Source organism: Somniosus microcephalus, chromosome 27 (assembly GCF_052327205.1).
Source record: "Somniosus microcephalus isolate GS21.2 chromosome 27, FLI_Smic_1.0, whole genome shotgun sequence".
Classification (NCBI taxonomy): domain Eukaryota; kingdom Metazoa; phylum Chordata; class Chondrichthyes; order Squaliformes; family Somniosidae; genus Somniosus; species Somniosus microcephalus.
Genome location: NC_141013.1, coordinates 19,744,582 through 19,759,367, shown reverse-complemented (window position 1 = coordinate 19,759,367; position 14,786 = coordinate 19,744,582). Strand labels below are relative to the sequence as shown.

The following is a 14,786-nucleotide window of genomic DNA, read 5'->3' as shown; positions in this document are numbered from 1 at the left end:
AGGTTTGGTGGTTACTCATTCCTTATTCTCTTTGCTCTATCATTAGTGACTAGCTGCGCTTTGTTCTGTGCGGCCTGTTTCTTTTAATGCGCGGCCCCTTTAAATTTCTGCGCATGTGCGGTATTTACAGTGTAAAAGCCGGTGAGCGACCTGCGCGGGACCTTTCCGGTTACTGCACAGCCATGTGCGCACCTTAACGGGAACATTGCTAACTACTCTTCTACCCATCTTGCCAACCCCCCCCCACCCCCACGAATCCCTCCCAAAATTCCTACTCGTCTGAGCCTCTCTGCTTTCAAAAGTCTGCTAAAGACATTTCCTTTCAACTGCATTTTTCTCTCTGCCGCTTAAATCGGTTTCAATTACTCTTCTCCTTCCCACGCTGTGTTCGTATTCTCTGCAGTGTTAAAACCGTTACATAAATGCAAATCATTATCGGCAGCAGATTAAAATTCTAAAGCGTAGTGTCTTTTCAGTTTTGAATAGTTCATGATTACTGTAATATTTTCTTGGCGTTACAACTGTAGGATTTCCCATTTTGTTTGTGTCAATTTATCAATTGCCTGTGGAAATTTCAACCCCCCTCTCCCCAGCCTCTGCTCAGTGTCTCTCATGACGCGACTGAGATTGGCAACTCAAGGGAATGGGCAGAGTTTTTTCTCTGCATATTCTCCTCACTATGCTGGCAAAAAAATAGAAACCCGCAGAATATAAATCCCTGATCTGCCGCTATCTGTCACCTAGTATGGCGTTTTAATTCTGAAGCGTCCAAAGAGTTTCTACCAAGTGTCATCTTGGCTCGGGTTTCAGTTTAGCTCAGTTGGTAGCGCTCTCTCGCCTTTGAGTCCGAAGGTTGTAGCTCCAAGCTCACACGGCAGACTTGAGTGCGTAAGCTCAGCTGAGCGAGTGCTGCATTGTCGGAGGTGCCTGTTTAGAGGAAAGCGTCCGGCACAGTTGATGTAAAGGATTACATGGCACTATTTGAAGAGCAGGGAGTTCTCCCGTTCCCTAACCAACGGCAAACCAAGAACAAATGATCTGGTCATTCATTTCATGTACTGTTGGACGTGTGTACAAACTGGCTGCTGCATTCACCTACGTTGCCGTGACTGTAATTCATTGATTAGAAATGGGAAGTCCTGAGGATGTGACAAGGCACTATATTAATACAAGTTCTTACTTTACTCTCTTTTTCGAGCTTTGCTTCTAAATGTTGTGATCTAATCAGATGTTTGAATAGAAATAGAAAAATAAAAGGATTGTTTTTAAAAATTACAAAACTGCAGGGTAATAATCAAGTTCTTTACTTTCCACAGAGCTGGTGATGCAGGAGGCAAAGATAATCCCTATGCAGCATCCTCCTACCAGAGTCTCCATTAAATACAGAGAGGAATCCAGACCTACAGGATGGCTTAAGATAACAGTGTTTTTCCAAATAAGTTATAGGAGACGGAGAATATGGATTCTGAGGCACAGACTGTGACATTTGTTTGTGTCTGAGGTTTATTTTTGTTTAAATCTATGCTATTGCATTGTATACTCTGGCGTGCCAGGGTGCTGGAGTACGATAAAAGGAAAAGGCAGCATTTTAACTTGAACATCTTCGGTGTGAAGTGTGAGCTGCTGTTACTTTTGTCTTTCCTTGTGCTTTCTCTACCCCCCCCCCCCCCCCCGTTTTATATTACAACAGCAAAGTTACTGTTGGTTTGCAGTGTGTGCTTATTTGATGCCGTCCTAGTCCACAGGAAATACTCTTGATGCTGGATTGAAGTTAGGTGTGAAGCAATGTAAACTACCTGATTTCAAATCCATTTTACATCTTGCATGCGTTGGCTGCTGTGCTTTCCTACTGTCTGGCACATGAGTGGGTCTGGGGCAGAGGTGAGTGTAATTGCTCGGAGACTGAGCTCAGTTGGAATTAATTAAATTCTCACTAAATATGACCTTCGCTTATGATTTTGTGGAAAATGAGACTGAATGGGGAGAGATCTCACCTTTAGCTAATTGCCTGGAAATCCTGTTTGCATACTGATGAGGCTGGGTAGTTTTATACATATTGACTGGGTTGAAGAGGCCATTTGTTCAAAATCTTCGAGTTAAAACCAAAGTTAATACAGAGTAGCTTCAGTTCTAGTGTTAATTTAGGATGAAGATAGTGGGATAATCACAGGACTTTATTCCTTTACGAAGCGGAAGGACATCACTTGCATGAAGCAGAACCCAATGTGCAGGCACGAAAGCCACACTAAGCCAAATTTAAGCATTTGCTTGCAAGGTGATCAATTGCAAAGTGTCTAAATATGGCAAATACTGTTTCAATAATGCAGCTAGCTTATTGCTCTGCTAGGGTGCTGTGCGGGCAAAATCATACAACCATGGACCAAATTGCCTTTAGTTACAGGGGGATTGTGGTCATCTTGAACGTGGAGTTGGATGGTGGAGTAAATGCAATTTGAGCTAAACCTAAATTGTTGAGCTTCTAGAAGCTAATCGATAGATAGTCTGAACACTGCAGTTCCGAGAGTGATGTGTTTTCACATTGTCAGTTTGTGCCACCATTTCAGTATTTCGGTGAGTAATACAACTGTTGCTCTAATTCTGTACAGCGATTGCCATTTTCAGTCACTCCATTAAGTCTGAGTGTGGACTAACTTCGACTCAGCGTCTCCCCAGAAGATGAGGCTTGTCACCATCTTCCCATACACAAGCACAGCGTGCTGTGTCCCAGGCTTCCTTCTGTCTCCACACTCGTGCATTTATTTTTTTGGCTGAAAATTGCTTTGCTGATCTGATTATTGAACTATTCTCCATTAGGAGAGGAGAGGGCAGTTTTGTTTTTCCTTCCTGTATTAGTGGCTGAGCTCTAAGACTAAATCACCAAAACTAGGGCCAGAGCTTGGCACTAGGGAATGTAGTTTGTCACTGCAGAAGAAAATTGTATGGGGCATTGGTCCTACATTTTAGCTTACCAGCTCTTTCAAACACCTGTGCACTGAGTGCAGGTACATTACTTTTTAAATAAAGCCAATTGGATTTTGCAGCCACTAAACTGGAACTGATGAGGCTGGCTAGTTTTATACATTCTGACTGGGTTGAATAGTGCAAGCCCACACTGTCTCAGACACTGTAACATCTGTTCAGAATCTGATTGTACCAAACCGGTTGAGTACCTGGAGGAGGTTGTGGCAATATGCCTAACATTAGAAGTTTTCTAATGAAAATTAGCTGGATATTGTGATGGATTACTCGCCGATACAATTCCATAATGTATCTAGTTACACCTTACAAGCGGTTTTAAGGCCACAATGCCCCTTTTAAGAGCTCATCCACGTAAGCTTTTATTACCTCCTTGTTTTATGATTGATCTAATTTCCAGTTGCCTTATTTACCTCCTACATGCAACTGGTTAGTGCTTGGTTTACAAGGTAATCGGCACATGACCATCAAGTCAACATGTGCCAAGAAAATGGGGAAGCGAGCAGGCCTTGGCATATTTCAAACTTGGCAGCAGCTGCACATAGGGGGCACAATGGGAGGTAGTTTTAGGATAGGCAATCTGCAGGGAGCGCTAGTGGTTGTCATCAAACTGTGAGCAATTGCGTAGATTTGCTAAGGTCCCTTCATACCCAATTTGTTTGCTCTGATTGATTGATTAGTCTCTGAGTGGGGGAGCTGTTTGCTGTGCTCTTCTCCGCGGGAGATTTGTAGTTACTATTGAATGCAGAGTGGGAAACATTACTCAGGATCTGTCTTGAATGCATTTAGTCAGCTGAGCCTTGCCATGGTAATTTCAGTTCTGAGTATTTGTCTTGTATAACTTCATACATAAATATAACAATGTTTTGATGACAGTTCAGATGTTAAAATGGAGAGATTGCACACATTCTATGAGGGGTATCCACAGTAGCTCAGTTTGTTTTGTGTTTTAAACACTTCACTGAACCATATCTAGCCAATTTCTGTGTTCTGTAAAAGGGAGGCAATTTACTTTTTTCAGGTAATTTTAAGCATAGGTTATAGATACGGGGGCAGTGTCAAATACCTGCTATCAACAGAAAATAGTAATAAAAAAGGAAACTCTCAAATGCTGGAAATCAAAACAGAAATTATTGGAAATGCACAACTGGATCTGAGGGAGCGAGGCTAACATTTCAGGTGGGGGCCATTCATCAGCAGCAACAACAACAACTTGTATTATATAGCGCCGTTAACGTAGTAAAAAGTCCCAAGGCGCTGCACAGGAGTATTAAAAGACACAAAATTTGACACCGAGCCACATAAGGAGAAATGAGGGTAGGTGACCTGAAGCTTGGTCAAAGAGGTAGGTTTTAAAGGAGGAAAGAGAGGTGGAGAGGTTTAGGCAGGGAATTCCAGAGCTTAGTGCCTAGGCAACAGAAGGCACAGCCACCAAAGGTTGAGCAATTATAATCAGGGATGCTCGAGAGCAGAATTGGAGGAGCGCAGATATCGTGGGGGGGGTGGTTGTGGGGCTGAAGGAGGTTACAGAGATCGGGAAGGGCAAGGCCATGGAGGGATTTGAAAACAAGGATGAGAATTTTGAAATTTAGGCGCTGCTTAACCGGGAGCCAATGTAGGTCAGCGAGCACAGGGGCGATGGGCGAACGGGGCTTGGTGCGAGTTAGGACATGTTTTGAACGACCTCAAGTTTACGTAGGGTAGAATGTGGGAGGCCAGCCAGGAGTGCATTGGAATAGTCAAGTCTAGAGGTAACAAAGGCATGGATGAGCTGAGGCAGGGGCGGAGATGGGCAATGTTACGGAGGTGGCAGTAGGCGGTCTTCGTTCTGCTGCAACTATGTGGTCGGAAGTTCATTTCTGAGTCAAATATGACACCAAGGTTGCGAGCAGTGCGATTCAGCCTCAGACAGATGTTAGGGAGAGGGATGGAGTCAGTGGCTAGGGAACAGAGTTAGTGGCGGGGACCGAAAACAATGGCTTCGGTCTTCCCAATATTTAATTGGCGAAAATTTCTGCTCATCCAGAACTGGATGGTCGGACAAGCAGTCTGACAATTTAGAGACTGTGGAGGAGCAGAAAGTATGTTGCGCACCTACTGAATACAAAATAATTTTGCTGATGAGACTTTGAATTGAGTTATTATATTTCCAAGTGGTATTGCATTGCACATCAATTCTATTATTGGCTGTATTTTTCCTTGATTTTCAGATACTTAAACATGTAACTATTGGCTTATTGCTTTTTTTTCTGCCAGGTGCATTTGCTATTTGGTACAAAATTGGTATGAATCCGATTTTCCTTTTGCAAATAAAATCTTTTTTAAAGATGCTGTGAATAAAAAAATATATATATTTCAGCAGGAGAATTAAGGGGCTGCATTTGAAATTATTGTAGTTACCCAACTGCTGGGCAACATCAGTCTTGCTGTATTAAAAATGTCATATTTTAATCTATAATTTTATCTAAGAATGATTTATGGCCACAGATCTCGCCTTTCCATTATTTTTAACGGTATAATGCCACAATACTGTAAAATTACTGATGGCTATTTTAAACTCGGGCTCGAGAGCTCATCGTTAATGTAATACAAATCGGAATTCATTAAATTAAAGAATGCAAGCTAGTTTGAACACAATATCTGACATTATCAGGTTTCTTAAGCTTATTAACAAGAAATTTCTCACACAGATGAAAAACCTACCTCAACTGGGGAGCTCTGAGTTGACGTGGATTCTTAAATTTTATTTTCCTCAATTCTCCTCTTCTCTCCCCCCGACACTTTTCTCTCCTCCTTCCCCCCCCCCCTCCCCCAACAAAAAATAAATGGATAGATCTTCAGCTTGCTGCCCAGGTAGGAACTGACATTGCACATTTACAATCCATCATAGAAACTGCTTGATTTTCATTCCCATTCATTGCAATGGACCTGCAGCTCCAGTGTTAATGCCCAGGCAGCAGGTTGTAAATCTACCCCACTGTCTCTATTTGGGGTATGAGTTTAATGGGTGTCCTGGGTTGGATCACTTCTGATAGTAAACACAGTACTGTATGTTGCACATGCTTAACTGCAGTCCTCCGCTTATTTCGTTTTGTTTTTGATTCATACAGAGGGGACTGAATGTAGGCCGAGTGAATTGCTAAAATATGTTTTGAGCATCTGAAAATCTGACATTGTTGCAAAACAGGGGTTAAGCACTGTAATGGTTATCACGTTTGTTTATGCTCTCTTTTTGGGGGGTGGATGGATAAGAGAGAAATCCATTTATGCCTTTGATTTGTGTGAAAACGTTGTGCTTTTAAAACTAGATTAATTAGTATTTCTTTTTCTTGCCTTCTCTTACTATTCATAAATTGTGTGAAGGTTGTTTTGCTCCAGGAACTATATTGGGCAAACGTGATTCGGAAGAATACAGTTACAGATGATGATTCTGAACATGTGGAGAAATGTGACTTCTGAAGAGTCAAGTGGAATAACTGATGCAGTGAACTTTAAATGCATGAACTGTTTGTGTTGCTATGTTGTGGCCTTAGATTTTTTATTTAAATGTACTGGCAATGAGGACTTGTTCTCTGGTTAATATTTCATTTGACAATCTGCAATAAATGGATTTTGTTACAACTTCAATCTGAAGTGATGTGCTGCTTATATTTTACAGTGTGAAGAATTTAATATTTATTGTAATTTTGCCTCTTTGAACACGTGCCATTTTGCCCAAGTTGAGCTTCATACATACAAAGGTTTTTGAGAGTTAGGGAAAGGTACATTATATGTAAGTGGTGTACGAAGTGCTGTTTGCAAAAATAAAAATACCCAGCCCAGTATCAGTTGGTGACAAAGTGTTGAACTTTTGTTATCTTTTGAGGAAATTACATTGGCCATTACTAAAATCATGTGAATAATTCTGTGTGCCCCTAGGGTGAAAGACATATGAATGCATATTAAAAAAAATTCAGACTGTCTTTTTAATTTGTTAGAATATTGAATGGCTGGAATTGATTTCTAAACTCCCTTTTTAAAAATACAGTTCAACTAACATGAAAACTCTGGATTAGAAGTAATTGTTTACAAGAGAAACCACTTGGATAAGGGTCACCGGATCGCCTGTCTGAAGGTGATCTTACCATCTTTCTAAAACTACGTTTTCAGCTGAAGTGTCCCATTCAATACCGCTTTCAAAAATCAAACCTCTTTTAGGTTGGGTGTGGGGAATTTCACTTGAGGATCTGACTTGGGAAAATTATGAAGCCAGCAACGTGCCGACCTAATTCAGCTGTGAGCGATGATTATGAACCCGAGCACTGGTCTAACTTTCACCATGCTCATTCCCCACATCATGCTGGGATCAGTAAGAACCCCCAACCTTCAAACAGCTCTACCAATGTCATCAGCATTTGTGCTTTGAACAAAAGTGCCAGGGAGGGAAAGAAAAAGGTAAACACAAAGATTTCAAGGGTAAGGATAATTTAAAAAAAAAAAGTAATATTGATGGTGGCGCATTGGAGGACTCCAGAGGTAATGGTGCGGAATCAGGAAGTGAAGCCATTGCAGGTGATTCTATGGCTACGACGCGACAGTTAAGAATGGGATCGGGCGAGGGCAGTCCCACCCAACTGCACGACAGAGGACAGGCATTGGAGGATGGTGTTGTCAACCATGTCAAAGGCTGCAGACAAGTCGAGAAGTAAAAAGTAACATCCAACACGGTTTCCGCTTTCTAATCCGTGTCCATCTTTCCCGCAACTCCATGTTTGAATCCCTCCAATCAGTCCCGGCCGACTGGAAAACTGCTAATGTAACGCCCTTATTTAAAAAGGGCAGTAGACAGAAGGCTGGAAACTATAGACCGGTTAGCCTAACATCTGTGGTAGGTAAAATATTGGAGTCCATTATTAAGGAGACAGTAACAGGACATTTGGATAATCATAATTTAATAGGACAAAGTCAGCATGGTTTTATGAAGGGGAAGTCATGTTTGACAAATTTGCTGGAGTTCTTTGAGGAAGTAACATATAGGGTGGATAAAGGGGAACCAGTGGACGTAGTGTATTTAGACTTCCAAAAGGCATTTGACAAGGTGCCACAAAAGATTATTGCTTAAGATAAAAAATCACGGGATTGGGGGTAATATTCTGGCATGGATAGAGGATTGGCTATCTAACAGAAAGCAGAGAGTTGGGATAAATGGTTCATTCTCAGACTGGCAATCAGTAACTAGTGGTGTTCCGCAGGGGTCAGTGCTGGGTCCCCAACTCTTTACAATCTATATTAACGATTTGGAGGAGGGGACCGAGTGTAACATATCAAAGTTTGCAGATGATACTAAGATGGGAGGGAAAGTAGTGAGTGAGGAGGACATAAAAAACCTACAAGGGGACATAGACAGGCTAAGTAAGTGGGCAGAGATTTGGCAGATGGAATACAATACTGGAAAGTGTGAGGTTATGCACTTTGGCAGGAAAAATCGTGGAGCAAGTTATTATCTTAATGGCAAGAAACTGGAAAGTACTGAAGTACAAAGGGATCTGGGGGTCCTGGTGCACGAAACTCAAAAGGTTAGTATGCAGGTGCAGCAAGTGATTAAGAAGGCCAATGGAATGTTGGCTTTCATTGCTAGGGGGATAGAATATAAAAATAGGGAGGTACTGCTTCAGTTGTACAAGGTATTGGTGAGACCGCACCTGGAATACTGCATACAGTTTTGGTGTCCATACTTAAGAAAAGACATACTTGCTCTCGAGTCAGTACAAAGAAGGTTCACTCAGTTAATCGAGGGGATGGACATATAAGGAGAGGTTGAGCAGATTGGGACTCTACTCATTGGAGTTCAGAAGAATGAGAAGCGATCTTATTGAAACATATAAGATTGTGAAGGGGTTGGATCGGGTGGATGCGGGGAGGATGTTCCCGATGATGGGTGAAACTAGAACTAGGGGGCATAGTCTTAGAATAAGGGGCTGCTCTTTCAAAACTGAGATGAGGAGGAACTACTTCACTCAGAGGGTGGTAGGTCCATGGAACATGCTGCCCCAAAAAGCTGTAGAAGCTACATCATTACATAAATTTAAAACAGAAATAGACAGTTTCCTAGAAGTAAAGGGAATTAAGGGTTACGGGGAGCGGGCAGGAATTTGGACATGAGTCTAGGTTCGGATCGGTCATGGCCCTGTGGGTAGCGGAGCGGGCCCAGGGGCCGTGTAGCCCGATCCTGCTCCTATTTCGTGTGTCTAATTCTGTTAGATTCAGGAGATGGTTCTGTGATAGTAGATTGGTGGTTAGGATCAGATCAGCCATGATCTTATTGAATGGCGGAGCAGGCTCGAGGGGCCGATTGGCCTACTCCTGCTCCTATTTCTTATGTTCTTATGTTTAAGCCCCTGCCACTGTACTGAAACGACCCTTGTCCGAGTCACAGATGACATCCTATGTGGCTTTGACCGTGGTAAACTATTCTTCTCGTCCCGTCTGCAGCCTTTGACACGGTTGACCACTCCATCCATCTCCAACGCTTCTCCATTGTCCAGCTGGGTGGACTGCCCTTGCCCGGTTCCATTCTTATCTATCAAGTCGTAACCATAGTATCACCTGCAGTGGCTTCTCTTCCCACTTCTGCACTGTTACCTTTGGAGCCCCCCCCCAAGGATCTATCCTCGGCCCCCTCCTATTTCTCATCTACATGCTGCCCCTCGGCGGCATCATCCGAAAACACGTCAGGTACCACATGTACACTGATAATACCCAGCTCCACCTCACCACCACTTCTCAACTCCTTGTCCAACATCCAGTCCTGGATGAGCAGAAATTTCCTCCAACTAAATATTGGGAAGACTGAAGCCATTGTATTCAGTCCACACCACAAGCTCCATTCCCTAGCCACTGACTCCATCCCTCTTCCTGCCAACTATACGGCGGAACCAGACCTTTCGCAACCTTGGTGTCGTATTTGATCCCGAGATGAGCTTCCGACCACATATCAGATCCATCACCAAGATCGCCTACTTCCACCTCTAACATCGCCGAACTGCCCCTGCCTGAGCTCATCTGCTGCTGAAACCCTGATCCCTGCCTATGTTACCTCTAGACTTGACTATTCCACCGCACTCCTGGCCGGCGTCCCATCTTCCACCCTACATAAACTTGAGCTCATCCAAAACTCTGCTGCCTGTGTCCTAACTCGCACAAAGCCCCGTTCACCCATCACCCCTGTGCTCGCTGACCTACATTGTTTCCTGGTCTGGCAATGCCTCAATTTTAAAATTCTCACCCTTGTTTTCAAATCCCTCCATGACCTTGCCCCTCCCTATGTCTGTAACCTCCTCTAGCCCTACAACCCTCTGAAGAGATCTCTCTGCTCCTCCAATTTTGGCCTCTTGCACATCCCTGATTTTAATCGGGCCACCATTGGCAGCCGTGCCTTCAGTACCTTGGCCCTAAGCTCTGGAATTCCCTACCCAAACCTCTCCACCTCTCTTTCCCTCTTTAAGACACTCCTTAAAACCTACCTCTTTGACCAAACTTTTGATCATCTGTCCTAATATGCTCCCTCTAATGTTCCTGATTTAAATATAAACAAAAGTTTTCTTTTAAAATTAAAAGTAACTTTTGTGACTTTAAATACTACAGCTTTTGTAATAAAACTACTGGTTCTTCCATTTAACTTCAGTATCTCAACTACTGCTCCCTGCAACTAGTATCTGAAGGACATGATAGATTTTTAAAATTACCAATCTGTCTTTTTTTATATAACTTTTTATGCTTAAAAATGTCTATTGATTATGTGAATGCAATTTTTTTTCAATTTTTTTCTTTAAAAACAAATAAACATGATTTGCGTGGAGTTGGGATTACTTTCAGCATACTCTCGGGTTCTATTTAAAATCTGAAATCTTACGTTGTTTTTAGTGAATGTTGTGCTCTGAGAGATAATCATGATGGGGAATGGAACACTTTTCATTTTGAGTATCCATTGTATGAGGCACACCCTGGTAACTCGCACCAAGTCCCGTTCACCCATCACCTCTGCGCTCGCTGACCTACATTGGCTCCCGGTTAAGCAACGCCTTGATTTCAAAATTCTCATCCTTGTTTTCAAATCCTTCCATAGCTTCGCCCCTCCCTATCTCTGTAATCTCCTCCAGCCCTACAACCCTCCGAAGAGATCTCTGTGCTCCTCCAATTCTGGCCTCTTGAGCATCCCCGATTTTAATTGCTCCACCATTGGTGGCCGTGCCTTCAGCTCTTTAAAACCCACCTCTTTGATCAAGCTTTTGGTCACCTGTCCTAATTTCTCCTTGTGTGGCTCGGTGTCAAATTTTGTTTTATAACACTCCTGTGTAGCGCCTTGGGACATTTTACTACGTTAAAGGCACTATATAAAAAAAACAAGTTGTTGTTCGGTATAATAGATGCAAAGAAAATTTCCCTCTTTGCAGTAATAATATGCTTTGGAGTCAACTTCACAAGAGCATCTCTAATACACCCCTTAGGTACATTATCCATTTCCCACCAAGTCATCCTGCAGACTCCTCCGAGTACAATTGCCAATTTGGACCTATTTGAAGATAACTTTGTGTGCTGTGAACTTGTGCCAAACTTGAGACATGTCAGACTAATTTCATTTAAAGCCCTTACAGCCTGCGAAAACAGGAGCCTGGAGCTGGATAAACATGTCTCCATCCAGGATGCTCCAAAAAAAAATTGCTACAGTTAATTTGATTTGTACTGTTGCATTATTATGTAATTGTAATAGAAACATAGAAGATAGGAGCAGGAGTAGGCCATTCGGCCCCTCGAGCCTGCTCCGCCATTCAATGCGATCATGGCTGATCATCCAAATTCAGTACCCGGTCCCTGCTTTCTCCCCATACCCCTTGATCCCTTTAGCCTTAAGAAATATATCCAACTCCTTCTTAAATATATTTAATGAATTGGCCTCTACTGCCTTCTGTGATAGAGAATTCCATAGGTTCACCACTCTCTGGGTGAAGAAATTCCTCCTCATTTCTGTCCTAAATGGCTTACCCCTTATTCTTAGACTGTGACCCCTGGTTCTGGACTCCCCGACCATCGGGAACATCCTTCCAGCATCTAGTCTGTCTAGTCCTGTCAGAATTTTATAAGATTCGATGAGATCCCCTCTCATTCTTCTAAACTCCAGCGAGTACAAGCCCAATCGACCCAATCTCTCCTCGTATATCATTCCTGCCATCCCAGGTACCAGCCTGGTGAATCTTCGCTGAACTCCTTCGTAATACATATTTGTTGACCATTATGAAAAGAAATTAGACCATTAGTGATTTGGAAGTCTCTTTTCCCCCCCCCCCCCTTGTTTTTTAAAATTATTTATTTGTTCATGAAATGTGGGCATCATTGGCAAGGCCAGCATTTATTGCCCATCCCTACTTGCCCTTGAGAAGGTGGTGGTGAGCCACCTTCTTGAACCGCTGCAGTCCTTGTGAAGGTACTCCCCACAGTGCTGACTTTGTCTTAGCAGTTTGGTACAACGGAGTGGCTTGCTGGGCCATTTCAGAGGGCAGTTAAGCGTCAACCACATTGCTGTCGGTCTGGAGTCACATTTAGGTCGGACCAGGTAAGGACACTAGATTTCCTTCCCTAAAGGACATTAGTGACAATCTGGTAGTTTTATGGTCACCATTACTGATGCTAGCTTTTTAATTCCAAATTTTTATTTAATTAACTGAATTTTTAAATTCCTAGCTGCCAGTAGATGGGATTTGAATGCACGTCTCTGGATTACTAATCCAGTAACATAAGCACTATGCTACCTGTGTGTGAACTGGGGAACCCATCTCAAATGCACAGTGAGGATCACTCTTGTTCCAGGATAACTTAACTGTAAGTTTGTAAAGAAAACTCAAACAGTTTAATTGATTTTTTACACGAGTTTGAAAATTTAACAAATATTTACACTTGAACAAAATACGTTTTGCGCTTTACTGACGACACGTGAATGGGAGCCATTTACATGCACAAAGGACACAAAATTTCGCACACAAGCCATTCAGATATCAACTCCACTATTGCTCATTCAGATAAGTGATACATTACTGGACTTTGTCTGTCCCCCTCCCCCCATTCTCTACACAGATTATTTTAGAGGAGCAGATATTATGATTTAACGATGGAGACACAAGTACATAAGAATTAGTTTGCAAACTCACAGTTCAAGCAGTGGAGAGTGATGTTTCCACTCGTGTGACTCTAGTACTCTGTTACAGTAACCATTTTTTTGGCAGAAAAAGTCAGCATAGTTTTCTGAACTAACATACACTAACCAAACTATCCGGTACAATCCATTTACTGGCATGGAACGGAAACAGAAATAAAACATCAGGAGTCTATTACAACTAAAGACACTTCTAGCAACTCTTCGTATCTTTTATAAATCTACTGCAATTCGCTAAAAATGCCTAATTAAAAGAGACTTCTTCAAGGTATGATTTAAAATTCACCAGATGAATTGTCGTTGCAAGTGATTGTTTTCAGGAACACATCGAGTCCACAAATAAATTTAGAACTGGGAAGGAAAACCAGAATGCACAAATCTAATTTTCTGTAAATCTACCAGGACTTGCATTTATGTGACCAAACTTTGACATGCATCAGAGGTTGTGGATTTTCCTTTAAAGATTATTAGTAGATTGAACACTTGATTTGTTGTCATAAACTTTTTTGGGGGCCTCTATTCACGACTACAGTCCTACGTTTTGAAGATGGATGATAAGATTTGAAAGCTTTACTGCTTGCAATGGCCATGTCGCCCATCCAGCAGTTTCTATTCCGAAATAGGGGGAAGTTAAATTGGCTTCATTGCTCCTGGGAACCTGTGCTTCCAGCTATCTCAGAACATTCCTGCCTGTCAGCACTGGGAATGTGCAATCATTCCTTTTTGCCTCCTATTTCTATTAGCTCTCTGTCCCCCTATTCTAGTTTACAGCCTGCTTGACACTGGAGAATAGCCAAGAAAAAAAATCTATTACACACAGCCTAATATGAACTAGAAGTAAGTAAAGTTGCAGTGCCGGCCATTGTTGAAGGATCTTGACAACCAGGACACTTCCCTCTTACAATTGGAGAGTTTCACAGGCTATTGTAAATACGTTTAATGACATCCCCTTCTCCCTTCTCCAGGATTCCTTTCTGCACGTAGGTGTCAACTTGTTGATCAATGATGTCGCGCAGCTTCTGAAGGTCATACTCTGCAACAAATTATAGAACACCTATTTCAGCACTGAACTCACACAATGATCTAGATAATGGATAGACAGTATTTGGAAAGTGACGAATTAATACACACCCTCACTAAGTAATAGTATTTAGACCCAGAAGGAAAAATTGACTGCATCCTCAACAGTTGGTTCCAAATATTACTAATTGGTAATTAAGTGTGACTTACTTGAAATGTAATTATCAAATGTTGTAACTGATTGTTTCTTTTGCTGAGAAGACTCTTGTGGTCAAACTAACAGAAGTTGGCCACCCACGACAACACTTGTATAGAACACAATAAGAGAATGTCATGCAGATTATGATTGAAAGTGTCTTAGAGGGAGAAGAGCTTTTTGAGTTTTTCTGGTTATAAGACTTAATTTTTCCACGATGTATGATATATAGTTTAACTGAAAGAATGAAACTCACTACACGCAAAGAAGAGTATGATGCTCTGATCATTCAGAATTTGATTATTTTGTTTCTAATAAGGATGCAAATGAATTTATTTTTGCATGCACAGTACATCACATCTGGTACAAAAGGAGTTGTGATCCTATTTTTCCATAGATTGAAATAAA

The 14,786-nt window shown here is 42.0% G+C and overlaps 2 protein-coding genes across 2 annotated transcripts in view; one reads left to right on the top strand and one right to left on the bottom strand.

The window, feature by feature from the left end:
* Positions 1-6,603, top strand: part of lysmd2 (LysM, putative peptidoglycan-binding, domain containing 2) — a 61,631-nt gene extending 55,028 nt beyond the window's left edge. Inside the window, exon 3 of the mRNA XM_085968642.1 lies at positions 1,317-6,603. Within this exon, the coding sequence (XP_085824768.1) occupies positions 1,317-1,380 (64 nt within the window). The 3' untranslated portion in view covers positions 1,381-6,603. The remainder of the gene's footprint in view (positions 1-1,316) is intronic.
* Positions 6,604-12,836: 6,233 nt separating this feature from the next.
* scg3 (secretogranin III) overlaps positions 12,837-14,786 on the bottom strand; it is a 31,390-nt gene continuing 29,440 nt past the window's right edge. The window contains exon 12 of the mRNA XM_085968641.1: positions 12,837-14,195. Within this exon, the coding sequence (XP_085824767.1) occupies positions 14,077-14,195 (119 nt within the window). The 3' untranslated portion in view covers positions 12,837-14,076. The remainder of the gene's footprint in view (positions 14,196-14,786) is intronic.